General features: G+C 51.2%; 1 protein-coding gene across 1 annotated transcript in view; it reads left to right on the forward strand.

Moving 5' to 3' along the window:
* The first annotated feature begins 5,336 nt into the window (after nt 1–5,336).
* The window catches only part of LOC145361258 (glycerol-3-phosphate acyltransferase 4-like), a 40,239-nt gene continuing 26,296 nt past the window's right edge, over nt 5,337–19,279 (forward strand). The window contains exon 1 of the mRNA XM_080216890.1: nt 5,337–5,575. Coding sequence (XP_080073016.1) covers nt 5,411–5,575 — 165 coding nt within the window. The 5' untranslated portion in view covers nt 5,337–5,410. The remainder of the gene's footprint in view (nt 5,576–19,279) is intronic.

Here is a 19,279-nt window from a genome sequence, read left to right on the forward strand (position 1 = left end):
AATCTGACATGGGTGAAATTTGAACTTGTGACCTCCAGGAATTTGTCAGCTGCCCATTGAAGGTGGCAGAGCAGAAGCCCTGAGCACTGAGGCCTGTTCCTCAGAGAGAGAACAACTCCCTTTCAAATGCCACCTTCTCCCACAAGCCCGTTCTTGATGGGACTCCAATTGTCCATCTGAATTACAGCTCAAGGTTTAGCTTTTAAAATTTATTAATCAGCGTCACGAGCAGGCTTACGTTAACACCGCAATGAAGTTACTCTGAAAATCCCCCTGTTGCCACACTCCTGAGGGAGAATTTAGCACCTAACCAGTACATCTTGGGACTGTGGGAGGAAACCCACGCAGATACGGGGAGAATGTGCAAACTCTGCACAGACAGTGACCCAAGCCAGCAATCGAACCCGGGTCCCTGGTGCTGCAAGGCAGCAGTGCTAGCCACTGTGCCACACCATTTTTCATGACCGATCATTCCAAGATCATGTTTATCCTCCTCCACACCATGACCCCTGATCCTTCTCTTCCTTCCTCCCTCATGTACCCAATGAGATTTTGCTATCCCCCTTATTGACACTATGCTGGCAGTGCGTTCCAGCAGCACAGTGGTTAGCGCTGCTGCCTCACAGCACCAGGGACCCGGGTTCGATTCCCGGCTGGGGTCACTGTCTGTGTGGAGTCTGCACGTTCTCCCCATGTCTGCATGGGTTTCCTCCGGGTGCTCCGGTTTCCTTTCGACGTCAGAAAGACGCGCTGATTAGGTGCTAAATTCTCCCTCAGCATGCTCAAACAGGTTCCGGAGTATGACCATGAGGGGATTTTCACTTCGTTGCAGTGTTAATGGAAGCCAACTTGTAACACTAATAAATAAACTTTAAACATGTAGGCCAGACTCTGTAAGGATGGCAGATTTCCTTCCCTAAAGGACATTAGTGAACCAGATATTGGGCTTTTCCAATAATGGTTTTGGGGTCATCACACTTTGAATTCCAGATTTTATTGAATTAAAATTTTGCTTTCTGCTGTGGCAGGATTTGACCCTGGGTCTCTGGCTCGCTGGTCCGGTGAAAATACCTCTACGCCACTGCCTCCCCAGGTAAACAGCTGGAAAAATAATTCTTTTTGTGGGGGAATCTAACACTCGTAAGCATAATGTCATCCGAGTGAATCCAAGGAAGGGGGAAACTCTGAACTGAGGCATATTTCAAATGCAGAGTGTTTGAAGTTTTTAAAGTTTATTTCTTAGGTTCACAAGTTGGTTTACGTTAACGAATGAGGTGACTGTGAAAATCCTCTTGTTGCCACACTCCTGTTTGGGTGACACTGAGGAGAATTTAGCACCGAACCAGCACATCTCTCAGACAGTGACCCAAGCGGGGAATTGAACCCGGGTCCCTGGCGCTGTGGGACAGCAGCGCTAACCACTGTGCCGCCCCACAAAAAACAGATCTGGACTTCACTCTTTGTCCAGTAAGACTTATTGCAGAGTACACACACACACGAGAACCATCCTGACCATCCCTGGGCCAGTGCGAACCACTGAGCGACACGTGGCTCCAAAACCACAGCAATACCCTCAGAGATGGTCAATAAATGATGGCCCAGCCAGTGACAGCCACACCAGACAAAACACTTCACTTGTAAATTCTGAGAATTCCAGTGAGGTCAGCTTGCAGGCTTCTGTTTTCTGGAGAATGAAGTAGTCATCACTTCCTGATGTACCAGCTTGGAAAGGTTATCTGTCGATGGTGATCAGCTGATTGTCCCCAACCTGAACCATCACAACAACATGAACTGCAGTGTCAAACCCACATCCGCTGGCTTCCCTGTGGTAATATCTGTCAACCACGTGTTTCCCTTCACAATGATGTGTCACTTTCTGACTGCCTGCACTCTCTACGCTCTACGACAGTGAGGCAGACTCTCCAAACGCTCAAGTGAAACAGGTACGTGTGTGGCCACACGCTCCATTGCCTCACTCTGACCCCTGCTCAGTCTGCAGTGCACTGGTTACACTCCTGTTGGACACTCTCGCTGCCCCCGACATCAAACCCTGTCCCCGCAAACCCGACCCCTTCCCATTTCCACCTCGCCCCCTTCCCCACCCTCTCCCCTTCCTCCCTCCCTCCCCCCTTCAACCCTACCCCCACCCTCCCTCACCCCTTCCCCCACCCTCCCCCCCTCCCTCACCCTTCCTCCCTCCCTCACCCCTCCCTCCTCCGACCCCCCCTTCCCCGAACCCCCCCCTTCCCTGACCCCCCCCTTCCCTGACCCCCCCCTCCCCTGACCCCCCCCCTCCCCTCCCTCCTCCCCTCCCCCCTCCCCTGACCCCCCCTCCCCTGACCCCCCCTCCTCCCCTCCCCTGACCCCCCCCGACCCCCCTCCCCTCCCCTGACCCCCCCCTCCCCTGACCCCCCCCTCCCCTGACCCCCCTCCCCCTCCCCCCCTCCCCCCCCTCCTCCCCTCCCCGACCCCCCCTCCTCCCCTCCCCGACCCCCCCTCCTCCCCTCCCCTGACCCCCCCTCCTCCCCTCCCCTGACCCCCCTCCTCCCTCCCCTGACCCCCCCTCCCCTGACCCCCCCTCCTCTCCTCCCCTGACCCCCCTCTCCCCCGACCCCCCTCCTCCCCGACCCCCCTCCTCTCCGACCCCCCTCCTCCGACCCCCCTCCTCCCCTCCCCGACCCCCCCCCTCCCTCACTCCCCGACCCCCTCCCTTCCCCCTCTGACCCCCTCCCTTCCCCCTCTGACCCCCTCCCTTCCCCCTCTGACCCCCTCCCCTCTGACCCCCTCCCCTCCCCCCTGACCCCCTCCCCTCCCGACCCCCTCCCCCCCCGGACCCCCTCCGGACCCCCTCCCCGACCCCCTCCCCCGAGCCCCTCCCCCAAAACCCCCCTCCTCCCCGACCCCCCCTCCTCCCCTCCCCAACCCCCCTCACCTCCCCAACCCCCCCTCACCTCCCCAACCCCCCCTCCCCTCCCTAACCCCCCTCACCCCCGACCCCCTCCCCTACCCCCTGACCCCCTCCCCCAAAACCCCCCTCCCCCGACCCCCCCTCCTCTCCTCCCCCGACCCCCCCTCCTCTCCTCCCCCGACCCCCCCTCCTCTCCTCCCCCGACCCCCCCCTCTCCTCCCCGACCCCCCCCTCCTCTCCTCCCCCGACCCCCCCCCTCCTCTCCTCCCCCCCCCCTCCCACCCCTCCCCACCCCCTCCCCAGCCCTAAACCCGTTTCATCCACTGACTAATAGATCACAATCAAGACAGAGGGGAGCTGCTTTCTGCAAAGTGGGAAGCTGGAAACCGTGCAGGTCCAACAGTACGGGGGGGGGGGGGGGGGGGTAGGGGGAGAGGTGGGGGGGGGGGGGGGGTAGGGGGAGAGGTGGGGGGGGGGGGGTAGGGGGAGAGGTGGGGGGGGGGGGTAGGGTGGTGGGTGTTGAGTTTTAGGCGTACAGAGCATTAGAACATCATGTTCAGGTGAAACAGTGAAACTCAAACCCTTTGGCTGCTGGTTGAAGTTTGGAACTCAACCCTGATGGCCAATTGATTTGCTAATTTCATATTTCTTCACCCTGGCTGTAACACTGCATTCTGCACCCTTTCCTTCTCCCCTATCTACTCTATGAATGGTATGTTTTCTTTGGATCATGCGCAAGAAACAATACTTTTTCACTGTCTCCCAATACCTGTGACAAGTAATAAATCAAACAATACTTTTCACTGTATCTCAATAGATGTGACAATAATAAATTTAATTGTCATGGAGGTGGCAATAATTGCGGGTGTCACTAAGCAGCCATGATGGCAGAGCTGCGGGCTGAATGGCCTTCCTCCAGTCAGTCTCAGGTTGCTGCCTGCAGGGCGCCAGTTGGCCGCAGGGGGGCTCCCTCGCTCGCATGCGCCGTGGCCGCAGGGGGGGCCCGCGCTAGCAGACGCGGGGGCGGGGGGCCCTCGCTAGCATGCGCAGTGTCCTCCCCGGCTCGCCGATGCGCGCAGGCGCGGCGGGGCGCGGGCTCATTGGCGGGTGGGTGGCGCGTGCGCAGTGGGGCGGGAGCGGGAGGCCGAGAGGTAGCCGTGGGATTGCGGGCCGTGCGGACATTGGAAGCGGGCAGACAGCGAGAGCCAGCACTGCACTCCTCCAGAGACAGCCCCGGATACAACGCACCGCCCACCGGCCTCTCTCACGGAATAGTCAGCTAGGCCCGCGGCTACGGGGGAGAGACGCTCATTAAATTACAGGCTCCTGAGGGGAAGCGAGGCCGGAGGGGACGGAGGAGGCAGGGCTAGAGGGGGGCGGGGCATAGAGTGAGGGGGCGTGTCTAGAGTGAAGGGGCGGGGCAGTGTGAGGGGACTGGGTTGGCAAGAGGAAGCGGGGCTGGAGAGAGGCGGGGTAGTGTGGGGACTGGGCTGGAAAGAGGGGGCGGGGCGAGAGGGAAAGGGCGGGGGTGGGGCCAGAGTGGAGGCGGGGCCAGGAGAGGGTGGGGCTAGAGAGAGGGACGGGCCTGAGAAAGGGAGAGCTTTGAGTGAGGAGGCGGGGCCAGTGTGTGTGCGGGGCTAGAGGGGCGGGGCTAGAGAGGGGGCAGAGGGGAGGGGCCAGAGATTGAGGGTTGGAGCAGAGAGTGGTTGGGGCTAAAGAGGAGGAGGAGGGGCTAGGGGGGAGGGGTTGTAGAACTGGTGGGGCCAGAGAGGACTTGGAGGTGGAGGCAGAGGCAGGGCCAGATTGGATGCATTGTCAGTGGGAGCAGTGAAGTGGGGGAGCGGGGAGGAGGCAGGGCGGTTGAGAGGTTCAGGGAGAGAGGGGTGCGTGGGGGAGGAATTTGTGAGGGAGTGGGTGAGTGTCCCTGTGGGGAGGGGTGAGGTCGGGACAGGATTGGAGAGGAACTGGTGAGGGGGGAGGGGTGGGGACAAAGGAGGGGTAGATGATGGGGAGGAGTCTGTAAGAGGGAGGGTCTAGGGTGAGGATAGAGAGAGGTGAGGGGTGTGAGTGAGGGTGGGGAGAGGAACAAGCAAGGGTGGGGAATGCAGTGAGTGAGTGAGCGAGGGGAGGGTGGGGAAAGGAGCAAGTGAGTGAGGGGAGAGTAGCGAGTGAGTGAGGGTGGGGGGGAGGAAGGAATGAGCGAGTGAGGGTGGGGGGGAGGAAGGAGTGAGCGAGTGAGGGTGGGGGAGGAAGGAGTGAGCGAGTGAGGGTGGGGGGGGAGGAAGGAGTGAGTGAGGGAAGGGTGGGACAAGGGGTCAGTGAGGGGAAGTATTTGTGGGTCTTGACAGGAAGCCTGTGAGGGGAGGTGTGTGCCTGGTCAGGGGTGAGTGGGTGGTGTGGAGGATGGGCTCATGAGGGTGGGGGAAGGATTTGCTGGGTGTGAAGGGTGGAGCCAGTGAAGAGAGGGTTGGGGAGGTGAGCTGGGTGTAAGGGGCTGCAGTCATGGCGTTCCTGATGCCCTTTGACAGCCTGGTGTGTACCCTACTGGGCATCTCGCTAACTGTTTGGATCACCCTGCTGCTGGTCTTCATCATCGTGCCTGCCATCTTTGGAGTCTCCTTTGGCATTCGCAAGCTCTACATGAAAACGCTGCTGAAAGTCTTCGAGGTAAGACCGCTGTCAGTGAAACAAGTGATGGGCAGCACGGGGATCCGGAACTGAGGGGTGCGAATGCCTAACCCTAAATGCCTGGAACTATTCAGCTATTTCAGTGGATGCTTTCACCCAGCTCTTTCAAGGAACTCTGAAAATAACCGAATGATTCCATGTTTCAGGGTGGGGAGGATCTGTTTGAAGATGCTGGTGGTTTCCCAGGTTTACAGGGCTTTTGGTCTGTCTGTAGGGAGGTACCACATTTCAGGGAGTCCCCCACAGCCTTCTGGAAGAGGCTGAGTGGAATGGTGCAGGAGTTGAGAGACTTTAAAAAGTTTATTTATTTGTCTCAAGTAAGGCTTACATTAACACTGCAATGAAGTTACTGGGAAAATCCCCTAGTCACCACACTCTGGCACTTGTTTGGGTACACTGAGGGAGAATTTAGCAACTGACCCGCACTCTTTCGGACTGTGGGAACAAACCGGAGCACCCTGAGGAAACCCATGCAGATACGGGGAGAACATGCAGACTCTGCAGACAGTGACCCAAGCCGGGAATCAAATATGGATCTCTGGCGCTGTGAGGCAGCAGTGTTAACCGCAGTGCCACTATTCTGTGATCAGCTTGGGGTTGTTCACCTCCAGAGTGGAAATGGTTAAGGGAAAATTTGATCAAGGCATTCGAAATCATGTTTTGTTTTTGATGGATGTAAATAAGAAGCAGCTGTCTCCAGACGCAAACGCATCAGTAACCAGAGAAGGCAGAATTCAAAGGGGGATGGGGGCGGGTTGGCAGGAGTCCAGGGAGTGCGACTGATTGGGTAGATCCCTCGAGGAGCTGGAGCAGGCACAATGGGCTGAATGGCCTACTCCATGCTGTATCTTTCCCTGACCTGTTGCTATGTTGGCGTGTCCGAATGTGTAATGTGATCTCACTCTGACTGTCTCTCTGTACCAGTTGGGTGTCACAGGGAATTCTGTGCCCTTGTCCTGTGGAAAGTGGGAACATTTCACGCCACATTGGTTTAAAAAGTTTATTTGTCAGTGTCACAAGTTGGCTTCCATTAACACTGCAATGAAGTTACTGTGGAAATCTCTGAGTCGCCACACTCTAGCGCCTGTTCGGGTTACACGGAGGGAAAATTTACGTGACCAGTGCACCTAACCAGTGCGTCTTTGGAGCGTGGGAGGAAACTGGAGCACTTGGAAGAAACCCATGCAGACGCAGGGAGAACGTGCAAACTCCACATAGACGGTTACCCAAGCTGGGAATTGAACCCAGGTCCCTGGCACCGTGATACAGCAGTGCTAACCACTGTGCCACGGTGATGGAAAACTGCCCCGGGGTGGCACGCGCAGCAGCACAGTGGTTAGCACTGCTGCCTCACAGCACCAGGGACCTTGCTTTGATTCCTGGCTTGGGTCACTTGTGTAGAATTTGCACATTCCCCCTGCATTTGCGTGGGTTTCCTCCGGTTTCCTCCTACAGTCCAAACACGTGCGGGTTAGGTAGATTGGCCGTGCTAAGTTGTCCCTTAGTCTCAAGGGGACGAGAAGGGTAAGTACATGTGACAGAGATAGGACTTGGGTGGGATTGTGGTTGGTGCAGGCTCAGTGGGTTGAATGGCCTCCTTCTTCACTGTAGGGATTCAATGATAGATTCTGTGTAACGATGCCAGTGATTTTGACAGTTGTAATTATTGTACCAACGGTATAATTGAAACTTCAAGCAGTCGGAATGAATATTGGAACGAGTTCTTATCCTATTTGCGTCTGCCTGTTGCAGGGAATGCTGGGCTGTGCCTGGGCCGGAGATCACCTCCGCACTGAACTTTGGATGTTTGTGGCAGTCTCTTCCGCAGCTGGCACAGCGCTGGCCTAAGGTCAACGGATGCTTCCTCCCCTCTCCTTTCCCCAGTCTGATTACTTTTGTCCTCAGCGCTATCCAAGGCCTTCCTGACTGCGAGTTGCCAGGGACTCCAGTCAGCAGTGGGGACTTCCCATGGTGCCCTCTCCAGTCCAGGTCAGTGACATCTTACCAGCCAGACCTGGGTGACCTCTCAGGATCTCTTGAGCACAGAACCAGCTTGCGTTTAGATAATACCTTGCCATATCCAGTCATGTTATAACCAACAACAAAGGTGTCACCGTGTTGAAACCCCAGCTGATGTCTAATGGAGGTGTTCCAGCATGTAGGTACAGGAAGAGACCATTCAACCCCTCAAGTCTGCTGCTGTTCAATAAGATCAAGGTGGACCTCCACAAATCTGCGATATGTCGGCCTGACTGAGAGTGCAGTGTCCCCTGGATTCTCAGAGTTGAAATAATGAGGTTTTTCTTTGAGCCTATTCAAGGAATGTGGCTTTATTACCTTCTATGAAGACCAATCGTGATAATTTCAGATTTAAAACATCAGTTGCCATTTGTGGAAGAGAATTTCAAACCTCTCCCACCCTTTGTGTGGTGAAGCGTTTCCTTATTTCACCTTTGAAAGGCCTGCTTCTAATTTTATTCTGTGGTCCCAGGCCGAGACTGTCCAACCAGCAAATACTCTCGCCATCTTCCCTATCCTTTCCCCTCAATATCTTGACCGCTTTGATTACACAACAGGCCCAACAACACTCAAGAAGCTTGACATCGTCCAGGACAAAGCAGCCCTGCTTGATTGGCCCCCCATCCACAAACATTCACTCCCTGCACCACCAACGCTCAGCAGCAGCTTTGTGCACCATCGACAAGATGCACTGCAGCAGTTCACCGAGCACCTTCCAAACCCATGACCTCTACGTCTAGAAGGACAAGGGCAGCAGACACATGGGGAACACCACAATCTGCAAGCTGCCCTCCCAAGCCAGCCCCCATCCTGACTTGGAAATATATCGGCCGTTCCTTCACTGTGGCTGGGGTCAAAATCCAGGAATCCCCCCCCGCCCAACACCACCGTGGGTGTACCTACACCACACAGACTTCAGCGATTCAAGAAGGTGACTCACCACCACCTTCTCAAGGGCATTTAGGGATGGGCAATAAGTGGGCAACACCCACATCCCTTGATTAGGTAAAAAGAAGCCCCATAATTTGAACCCTTGGAATTCAGGTGTCACTGTGATCGATTGACACTGCTGTCCCCGCCAGGCCAATGGATCGTGGAGATGTGGTGACTTTAGGTATGTGTGTGACTGGGTCTTTGTGCCTTTGTTTCTTTAATACCTCCAAATGACTTTCAGTTGTTTTACCCGAGATGTTCACGTCCTGCCCACTGGAGGAGCAGGATATAACTTCTAGCGATTGAATGGGTTAGGGTCATAGAGGTTTACAGCATATAAACAGGCCCTTCAGCCCAACTTGTCCATGCCACCCAGTTTTTAACCGCTAAGCTAGTCCCAATTGTTCACATTTGACCCGTGTCCCTCTACACCTGTCTAAATGCTTTTTGAAAGACAAAATTGTAACCGTCTCTATTACTACCTCTGGCAGCTTGTTCCAGACACTCACCACCCTCTATGTGGGGAAAAAAAATCCCTTTGGACACTTCTATATCTCTCCCCCTGCACTTTAAACCAATGCCCTCTAGTTTTAGATTCCCCTACTTTTGGGAAAGGTATTGACTATCTAGATGCTCTATGCCCCTCATTATTTTACAAACCTCGATCAAATCACCTCTAAGTCTCCAATGCTCCAGGAAAAAAAGTCCCAGTCTATCCAGCCTCTCCTTTTAACTCAAACCACCAAATCCTGGTAGCATCCTCGTAAATCTTTTCTGTACTCTTTCTAGTTTAATAATATCCTTTCTAGTTTAATAATATCCTTTCTAGTTTAATAATATCTTTTCTAGTTTAATAATATCCTTTCTAGTTTAATAATATCCTTTCTATAATAGGGTGACCAGAACATGTTCACAGTATTCCAAGTGTGGCCTTACCAATGTCTTATACAACTTCAACAAGACATCCCAAGTCCTGTATCCACTATTCTGACCAATGAAACCAAGCATGTCGAATGCCTTCTTCACTCTATCTTGTTAGACCCAGGCACAGATTTGAGATCTTATCTGTGGGTTGAGAAAACAAAACAGGCTTTTCTTGATTTGATTTGATTTATTATTGTCACGTGTTAATATACAGTGAAAAGTATTGTTTCTTGTGCGCTATACAGACAAAACATACCATTCATAGAGAAGGAAATGAGAGGGTGCAGAATGTACAGAGTTACAGTCATAGGGTGCAGAGAAAGATCAACTTAATGCGAGGTAAGTGCATTCAAAAGTCTGACAGCAGCAGGGAAGAAGCTGTTCTTCAGTCAGTTGGTACGTGATTTCAGACTTTTGTACCTTTTTCCCAAAGGAAGAAGGTGGAAGAGAGAATGTCCGGGGTGCATGGAGTTCCTAAATATACTGGCTACTTTTCCAAAGATTGGAAGTGTAAGCAGAGTCAATGGATGGGAGGCTGGTTTGTGTGGTGGATTGGGCTACATTCACGACCTTTCGTAGTTTCCTGTGGTCTTGGTCAGAGCAGGAGCCATACCAAGCTGTGATACAACCAGAAAGAATGCTTTCTATGGTGCACCTGTACAAGTTGGTGAGAGTCATAGCTGACATGCCAAATTTCCTCAGTCTTCTGAGAAAGTAGAGACATTGGTGGCCTTTGGCATGGGGGAACCAGGATAGGTTGTTGATGATCTGGACACCTAAAAACTTGAAGCTCTTGACCCTTTCTACTTCATTCCCATTGATGTAGACAGGGGCATGTTCCCCTTTACGCTTCCTGAAATCGATGACAGCCTCCTTCGTTAATTGACATTGAGGGAGAGATTATTGTTGCCACACCAATTCACCAGATTCTCTATCTCATTCCTGTATGCTGTCTCACCATTGTTTGAGATCAGACACACTACGGTGGTGTCATCATCAAAAGTGAACATCGAATTGGAGGGGAGTTTAGCCACACAGTCACAGGTGTATAAGGGGTGTAGTAAGGGGCTGAGGACACAGCCTTGTGAGGCACCGGTGTTGAGGATGATCATGGAGGAGGTGTTGTTGCCTGTTTGTAAAGACTGCAGTCCATGGGTTAGGAAGTTCAGGATCCAGTCTCAGAGGGAGGAGCCGAAGCCCAGGCCTTGGAGTTTGGAGATTAGTTTCATGGGAATAATGGTGTTTAAGGCTGGGCTGTAGTCAATAAATAGGAATCTGACATAAGTGTCTTTGTTATCTAGGTGTCCCAGGGTTGGGTGCAGAGCCAGGGAGATGGCATCTGCTCTGGATGTGTTGCGGCGGTAGGCAAACTGTAGTGGATCCAGGCTGGAATTGATTCGTGCCATGACTACCTTTCGAAGCCCTTCATAATGATGGATGTCAGAGGCACTGGAGATGGGCATGCTGCTTGATATTTGCCAGTGTATGGATGGTTATGTGAGTGTGGAATGAGTTTTTGCAGATTATTTGTTAGAGAGCTACAGATTGGGTTTGGAAGGGGTACAGGAGCGGCACACACATCTAAATAACATGTTGGATTGGAGCCACCATCTCATTGCTGGCTAATATCAAGGCCAACTTCCACTCAAGGAGGCCATTGTCCCAGAACCATCTTTCTGAAAGCAATCCCGTTCTTCCAAACTTTCCTTTTCCAAGGTATGTACACTGGCCTTTGAGAAGCCATTTTTATTTGATTTATCATTGTTACATGTATTGGTAGACAGTGAAAAATATTATTTCGTGCGCACTATACAGACAAAGCATTTCATTCATGGAGCATATAGGGGAGAAGGAGAGAGCACAGAACATAATGTTATAGTCATAGCTAGGGGTGTAGAGAAAGATCTGATGGCTGCAGTATTTTGGCAGCATCAGATTTTGAATTCTGTGCCTGGGATACCACGTTTAAATCCTCTGTATAACATCACTCCATTCTCACCAGATGGGGATTTGTTTGCCAGTCAGGTATCAATCTACCTCCCCCAATTATCGACACGCTTATTGAAAGCAATTTCTCCTGACTTGTCCCTTCAAAATCTCGCAATTTTCACCCCCTCTTCACTTAAGTGTCCTTGCTTCCAGTGAGCAGAGCCCCACATTGGTCATTGAGCACAATGCAGCTGCTAGTATCTCTGCTATTGTGCTGTGTGCGTTCTGCACTCATGGGGTGGCATGGTGGTTAGTAAGACTGCCTCACGGCAGCAGGGACACTTGTTCGATTCCCGGCTTTGGGTCACTGTCTGCATGTTCTCTCCATGTCTGTGTGGGTTTCTTCTGGGTGCTCCGGCTCCCTCCCACAGTCCGAAAGACGTGCTGGTTAGGTGCTGAATTCTCCCTCCCTGTAACCCGAACAGGCGCTGGAGTGTGGCGACTAGGGGATTTTTACAGTAACTTCATTGCAATGTTCATCTAAGCCTACTTATGACACAAATAAGCTTTGAACTTTCATTGGTTTGAACAGGGGAAAGTACCAGAAACTGCAGTGAGCTAGTAGTTTGTTTTAGGTGAACATTGCAACTTTGCTTTTGGATTCTTTACTGCTGTTTATGAACCCTATGCGGTGCTTCAGCAATTTATCCTCCCCCTTTTCCAGATTTGTGTATCCTAACCCCTGTCTATTTGAACAACCTAAAGGCCCAGGGGAGGCGATAGCCTAGTGGTATTATCACTTGAATATTTATCCAGAAACTCAGCAATTGTTCTGGGAACCTGTGTTTGAATCTCGCCACAATGGATGGTGGAATTCGAATTCAATAAAAAAGACCTGGAAGGGAGAATCTACTGATGGCCGTGAAACCGTTGCCAAGGAGCAGGAGAAGGCCATTCGTCCCTTTGAGCCTGCTCCGCCATTCGTCATAATCATGGGTGAACGTCCAACCCAATGGCCTAACCCTGCTTTCTCCCCGTAACCTTTGATTCCATTCACCCCAAGTGCTATATCCAGCCCCCTCTTGAATACATTCAATGCTTTGGCATCAACTACTCCCTGTGGGAATGAATTCCACAGACTCACCGGGTGAAGAAATGTCTCCTCATCTCCGTCCTAAATGGTCTCCCCCGAAGCCTCAGACTCTGACCCCTGGTTCTGGACACCCCCACCATCAGGAATATCCTTCCTGCAACTGCCCAGGTCGGAAAAACCCATCCGGTTCACGAATGTCCCTTTGGGGAAGGAAATCTGCCGTCGTTACCTAGTCTGGCCGACATGTGACTCCAGAGCCACAGCAATGTGGTTGACGCTCAACTACCCTCCGAGGGCAACTAGGGATGGGCAATAAATGCTGGCTCAGCCAACGATGCCCATCCTGTGAATGAATAAAAAGTGTCCAGATGGTGGAGCACAAGTATTTGTTCACAGGGCAAGAACAATTTAGAGCACTTATTCTAGTCACTGGCCTTACAATTGCTGGCTGCAAAATATCCCAGTTCTCCGTGACGTTCTTAACTGTGTCACTACCCTGTGTCATGATGTAGAGACGCTGGCGTTGGACTGGGGTCAACACAGTAAGAAGTATCACAACACCAGGTTCGAGTCCAACCTGTTTATTTGATCATAATCCCACAAGCTTTCGGAAACGGTGTCCCTTCGTCAGGTGTGTGGAACCTGGTGTTGTGAGACTTCTTCCTATCACTACCCTGCAGCCAGAGGTACGAGCAGCAAATCTGTGAAGGAGCCAAGCCACACGGAATCCCTTTGAGGTGCTGCTAATGTATGCTAGACTTGGCTTTGCATCAAAGGAGCTTTAATCTAACCTTGTTTTTTGTCGGAGTAAAGCTACAATCTTATAAGAATTATAGACCACATCTGAGAGATTAGATTACAGCTTTGAGCAAGTTCCCTTTTATTTGCCGTACAGTACATGCTGTTTCAGTTCAGTGGAGTCGGGGACAGTTACTCCTGTTATTACTTGTCATTTCCCGTCCGTTTAAGTGAGGGCAGCACCACATTTAGCTTCTGTAATTGTTCGGAACAGCTGTGTTTGTTCCACCTTGGGGGTTTGCAAGATCACAAGGCCAGAGTTTTCTCTATGTTTTGAGTTTGCGAGCTCAGAGTGAGCGGGTGGAACTCTTGAATTAACGAGTGCAGGCAGCAGAAAATCCCTGGCTGAATGCAAGCTTGCCGTGGCTCCATTTTCCCCCATGGCCTTGTGGAGGTGGGACGTGTCTCCCACAGGCCCCTGCTGATGCCCCTGGTACCCAGGCTAAGTGGACATTGTTCACGGTTTAACCTCAACTTTGTCGATACTAACTTCACTGCAGCGTTCATGTAACCCTGTGTCATGACTTATAAATAAACTTTAACTTTACTTGGAGGAAGGACTGGGTGCTGTTCTTGACTGCACTCGATAGAGGAACATTGGGGCATTGGAACCTTAGATTCACTGTTAGCAATGAGGAAATATGAGGAAAAAGGCTGATTCCTGGGATGGCAGGTCTGTCATGCGAGGAGGGTCTAAGTGGGTAGTGGGTGAGGATTATATTCACTGGAGTTTAGACGAGTGAGAGAGGATCTCATAGAAACTTATAGAATTCTAACAGGGTGAGACAGGGTAGATTCAGAAAGAGTCTACCCCATGGTGGGGGAGGCCAGAACGAGGGGTCATAGTTTGAGGATAAAGGGTAAACCTTTAGAACTGAGGTGAGGAGAAATTTCTTCACCCAGAGGGTGGTGAATGTGTGGAATTCACTCCCACAGAAAGTAGCTGAGGCCAAAACATTCAGTGATTTTGAGAAGAAATTGGATACAGCTCTTGGGGATAAAAGGATCAAGGGATATGGGGGGGCGGAAGGGGAATCAGGATATTGAATTTAATGATCAGCCATGATCAAAATGAATGTTGGGGCAGGCTTGAAGGACCCGATGGCCTCCTCCTGCTTCGAGTTTCTATGTTTCTGTTCCAGCTTGTTTTTGTTCGGGCTGTGTGGATTAAGTGGTGAAACCATTCAGTTGTTTCAAGCTGTAAAGAGTTGGGACATCACAGCTGTGAAGATGCAACTCCAGAATTATTTCCAACCTGTCCTTCCGTCTCCTCAAGGACCCTCCTTTAAAACTGCCCTCTGAGAAGCCTTTCCATCCTCTCCCCTAACACCATCTGATGTAGCTCAGTGTCTCATTTCAGTTGACACTGCTTCTGTAACACAGCTCAGAATGTTGTACAGAGTGACTTGCAAAGCCATCTTGTTGGTGGCCGGGAACAGATTGTTTCCTGTCCAGAACAAGGGACAAAGAGAGAAGATCAAATCAAAGTTCAAGTTTTTTTTTAAAATTTATTTATGAGTCACAAGTTGGCTTACATTAACACTGCAGTGAAGTTACTGTGAAAATCCCCCAGTCGCCACACTCCGGCGCCTGTTTGGGTTACACTGAAGGAGAATTTAGCACCTAACCCGTGTGTCTTTCGGACTGTGGGAGGAAACCAGAGCGCCTGGAGGAAACACACGCAGACATGGGGAGAACGTGCAGACTCCGCACAGACAGTGACCCAAGCCGGGTATCGAACCCTGATCCCTGGCGCTGTGAGGCAGCAGTGCTAACCACTGTGCCAAGGAGCTGGTATAATAGCAGCCAGTGATTCTCTCACAGAGGGTTTGGACTGTAGAAAGAGTGAAGGAGCAGAGCAGCACCGAAGGATGGGGTTGAAGGGATAAGTGGCGATGGAGAGTGGGCAGATAGATGTATGGAGGACAAGTACATGAGACTGACTGGATGGATACAGTGACCTGCTGTAAAACAGAAAGTGCTGGATAAGCTCAGCAGTTCAGGCAGCATCTGTAGAGAGAGGGACAAAGTGAAAGTTTGAGTTGAGAAGTGCTGAGATTTGCTGTGTTGTAATTATTAGTCCTTGCTTTGCTTCTTGCCCCTATCAGCATGATGCCCCCATTTGTGGCATGCACCCTTCCATCCTGGCTCATTGTTCAGTCTGTGCTCCCTCCACTGTGTATGAAGTAACTGATCTTCAGAACACTGCAGAAATAACACTGATCAAATGTTCCCTTGGAGAGTCAGGAACAAGTTGCAATTTGATCGACCTGTCTGCCAGTTTTTACCTCGGCATTTGGCAAAACCGTCTCACTTTTTCATTTCCTTTTCCCAATGCCCACATAATGATCAGGCCCACTGTCAAAGCTTTGCTCTGTGGAATAGACTCAGTGGAAATGTGAGCTTGATACTCCACAGGACTGACCCTCTGACAGTGTGGTGCTCCCTCGGCGCTGACCCTCTGACAGTGCGGCGCTCCCTCGGCGCTGACCCTCTGACAGTGCGGCGCTCCCTCGGCGCTGACCCTCTGACAGTGCGGCGCTCCCTCGGCGCTGACCCTCTGACAGTGCGGCGCTCCCTCGGCGCTGACCCTCTGACAGTGCGGCGCTCCCTCGGCGCTGACCCTCTGACAGTGCGGCGCTCCCTCGGCGCTGACCCTCTGACAGTGCGGCGCTGACCCTCTGACAGTGCGGCAAATATCCTCTTGGAAAGTAGTGTGGGGTCATCCATAGTTTCACAGACCAGTGCTGTGAGAGCAGGCGTTTAACCTGGACGCTATTTCAGGGACTGTATCATCTGTCCTTTTGCCTTCAACCTTTAGCCAGGATTCCTCTGTTTCATCATTTTATCCTGCTGTTTTATTTTATTCATTCGTGGGACATGGGCATCACTGGCTGGGCCAGTGTTTATTGCCCATCCCTGGTCATCCTTGAACTGAGTGGCTTCCGAGGTCGTTTCAGAGGGTAGTTGAGAGTCAACCAAATTGCTCTGGCTCTGGAGTCACATGTAGGCCAGACCTGGTAAGGGTGGCAGATTTCCATCACCAAAGGACATTAGTGAACCAGATGGGTTTTTTTGGCAATCCACAATGGTTTCATGGTCATCAGTAGATTCTTAATTCCAGAATTTACTGAATTCAAATTCCACCATCTGCCATGAGGGGATTCGAACCCGGTTCCCTAGAACATCAGCCGAGTTTCGAGGTTAATATTCTAAGACGACTAGGCCATCGCCTCCCCATTGTGGTGTGTATGTGTGTGCCTGTGTATGCACCTGTGTCTGTCTGTGAGCACACACATCTGTGTGAGAGAGCGAGCGTCAGGGTGTTTAGAAAGAGTTGTTGTTGCACTTGCGTATTTCATACTGTACGTTTCAAAGCCTTACCTTTCAACGGGACAAGTCTGGTTTTATAACAAACAAAGAACGTTGTGGTTGGTGAAGAAACCTGGGTGGGAGTTTGCTGGTTGAAACACGATACAGTTAGTTGGGGAAGTGGTTTAAAATGGAGTATTGGGATGAGAGACAGATTGTGCACCCCTCCTAGCACCGTTGTGAAATATAGTTCAATGAAATCGCCTCCCGTGTGTCAAAGCTCCAGGGGTATCGTTGCTGGCCCTTTGGTGAATAGAAAGTGAGCACAGGGAATGTACAGTAATGTTTGCTGAAAAATGCATTTCCAATCTTGGTGATTATGAGTTATTTCACTGCTTCGAAGAACCACTGTTATCGTGGTTTAATCCAACGTCAAGGAGATCAAGAGGGCATGTGGCATGCTTGCCTTCATCAGTCAGGGCATTGAGTTTAAAAATTGGCAAGTCATGTTGCAGCTTTAGAGAACTGCACTTGGAATATAGTGTTCAATTCTGTTCGCCACACTACCAGAAGGTTGTGGAGGGTACAGAAAAGATTTACCAGGATGTTGCCTGGTATTGAGGGCATTAGCTATGAGGAGAGGTTGGAGAAACTTGGTTTGTTTTCACTGGAGCGATGGAGGTTGAGGGGGCGACCTGATACAAGACTCCAAAATTATGAGGGGCATGGACAGAGTGGATAGTCAGAAGCTTTTTCCCAGAATGGAAGAGTCAGTTACTAGTGGGCACAGGTTTAAGGTGCGAGGGGCAAGGTTTAAAGGCAGATTTTTTACGCAGAGGATGGTGGGTGCCTGGAACTCGCTGCTGGGGGAGGCAGTGGAAGCAGATACGATCCTGAGTTTTAAAAGGCGTCATAACAAATACGTGAATAGGATGGGAATGGAGGGATATGGTCCCCTGAAGGATAGGGGGTTTTAGTTCAGTCAGGCAGGTTTGGCAGGCCAAAGCGCCTGTTCCTGGCTGTAATTTTCTTTGTGCTTTATTCTTTATTAGTGTCTAATAGCTTGCCACTGAGCTCTCCCAGTAGATTTTTCTGAGCAGCAGTGGTTGTGTTCCTGTTGATGTCTGTCCAGGTCAGGGACATCCACATGTGGGTCATGCTGACTGTATGTTATGCATGTTATAATTCTATGTTTATAGTGCCTCTCAGGTTCTCCCTCCGTTGGTATCTCTTGCCCTGTACTTTTCTTTGCATTCATTCGTGGGACATGGGCATCGCTGGCTGGGCCATCCCTAGTTGCTCGAGGGCAGTTGAGAGTCAACCACGTTGCCGTGACTGTGGATCACATGTAGGCCAGACCGGGTGAGGACAGCAGATTTCCTTCCCTAAAGGGACATGAGGTTATGTACTTCATAGTCTCCTGTGTGGGGACATGAGACACAGCCTCTCACTGCACGTGTGACAGCAGCTCACCCGTGCTGTGTCACACCTGTTGCACTGACCTTTTAGTTTAATACTGGCATTAACGCAGGCATTCTGCTGGTGAGGGTTACATTAGGCTGCACGCAGGGCAGCTAACTTGTGGAATACATTACTGCTGTGTTTGTTCAGGCCTCCAGGGCGTGTCAGTGTGTTGGTTCAGATCGCAATCTCGGGCTCCGTTATCGAGCGCTGTCATCTCATTTACTTAACAGATTGCACAGATCCTGCTGGCTCCCAACATCAGCAAGCTCAATATTAGACTTTGATCAAACAAGCTTTATGCTGCCTCATTAAACCTTGACAGGGATTTGCTTAAGGAAAAAAGGTCATGCGTTCAGTCAAACGCATACACCATCGCTGCACAGCAATCCCTGCACGTACATCACCAAGTCCCACAAGTGCAGCAAAGATTCCTAAACATGTAGGTAGAGTATGGCCGCACCATCAGAGAGAGCACCGAGTGAGTGAGAGAGTCCGCACTGTCAGAGGGTCAGTACAGAGGGAGCGCCGCGCTGTCAGAGGGACGCTTGTATTTAATTAACAGTTCAAGTAGAATGTTTCAAACAGATTGGAAGTTGTTTTGATAGAAAGGTGTAAAGAGGCTTTGCTGAGAAGATGCATCTGGTGTAAGGAGCAGTTTTAGCTCTAATCCTAGATCACAATTAGTTAACCTGCCTGGAAATGTTCAGGTGGACACTGCAGGGTTAGCATCCAGTTGGTGACCAGGTGTGATTTTCAAGCAGTGGCTTTTGTGAATTCCTTGTCGCTGTTTGCACCGAGGTTGTGGGATCCTGTAGCTGAGAATCCAAGGCAGGTTTCACTGTGGTTAGGGACTGACTGAATAGGTATTTGAGTTCTCTGTCTGGTGCTGAGGGAAGGTGAGAGGACGAAGGAGTTGCTACAGAGGGTAAGAGACCTTGTTCTCCCTGCTGTCCCCCCTCTTGTCTAGCGGTTGCTGCTGCTTTGGCTGGTCCCATTCCTTTCCAGAGAGAGCACTTGCATGAACATGGTGCTGATCACCTGTCTGTTCTGATGGAGAGATTGAAATGGTGACAAGCCTGGATCCCACCTTACGAGACCCACTTGTAATTGTGATGATTGAGGCTTGTTCCCCGAGTCCCCTTTGCTCCCAGAACATTACCAGACTCCCAGCACTTGAATAAATGTAATACTCCAATGACATTGTCCAACAG

Source organism: Carcharhinus amblyrhynchos, chromosome 34 (assembly GCF_965287045.1).
Source record: "Carcharhinus amblyrhynchos chromosome 34, sCarAmb.v2.hapA, whole genome shotgun sequence".
In the NCBI taxonomy this organism is placed as follows: Eukaryota; Metazoa; Chordata; class Chondrichthyes; order Carcharhiniformes; family Carcharhinidae; genus Carcharhinus; species Carcharhinus amblyrhynchos.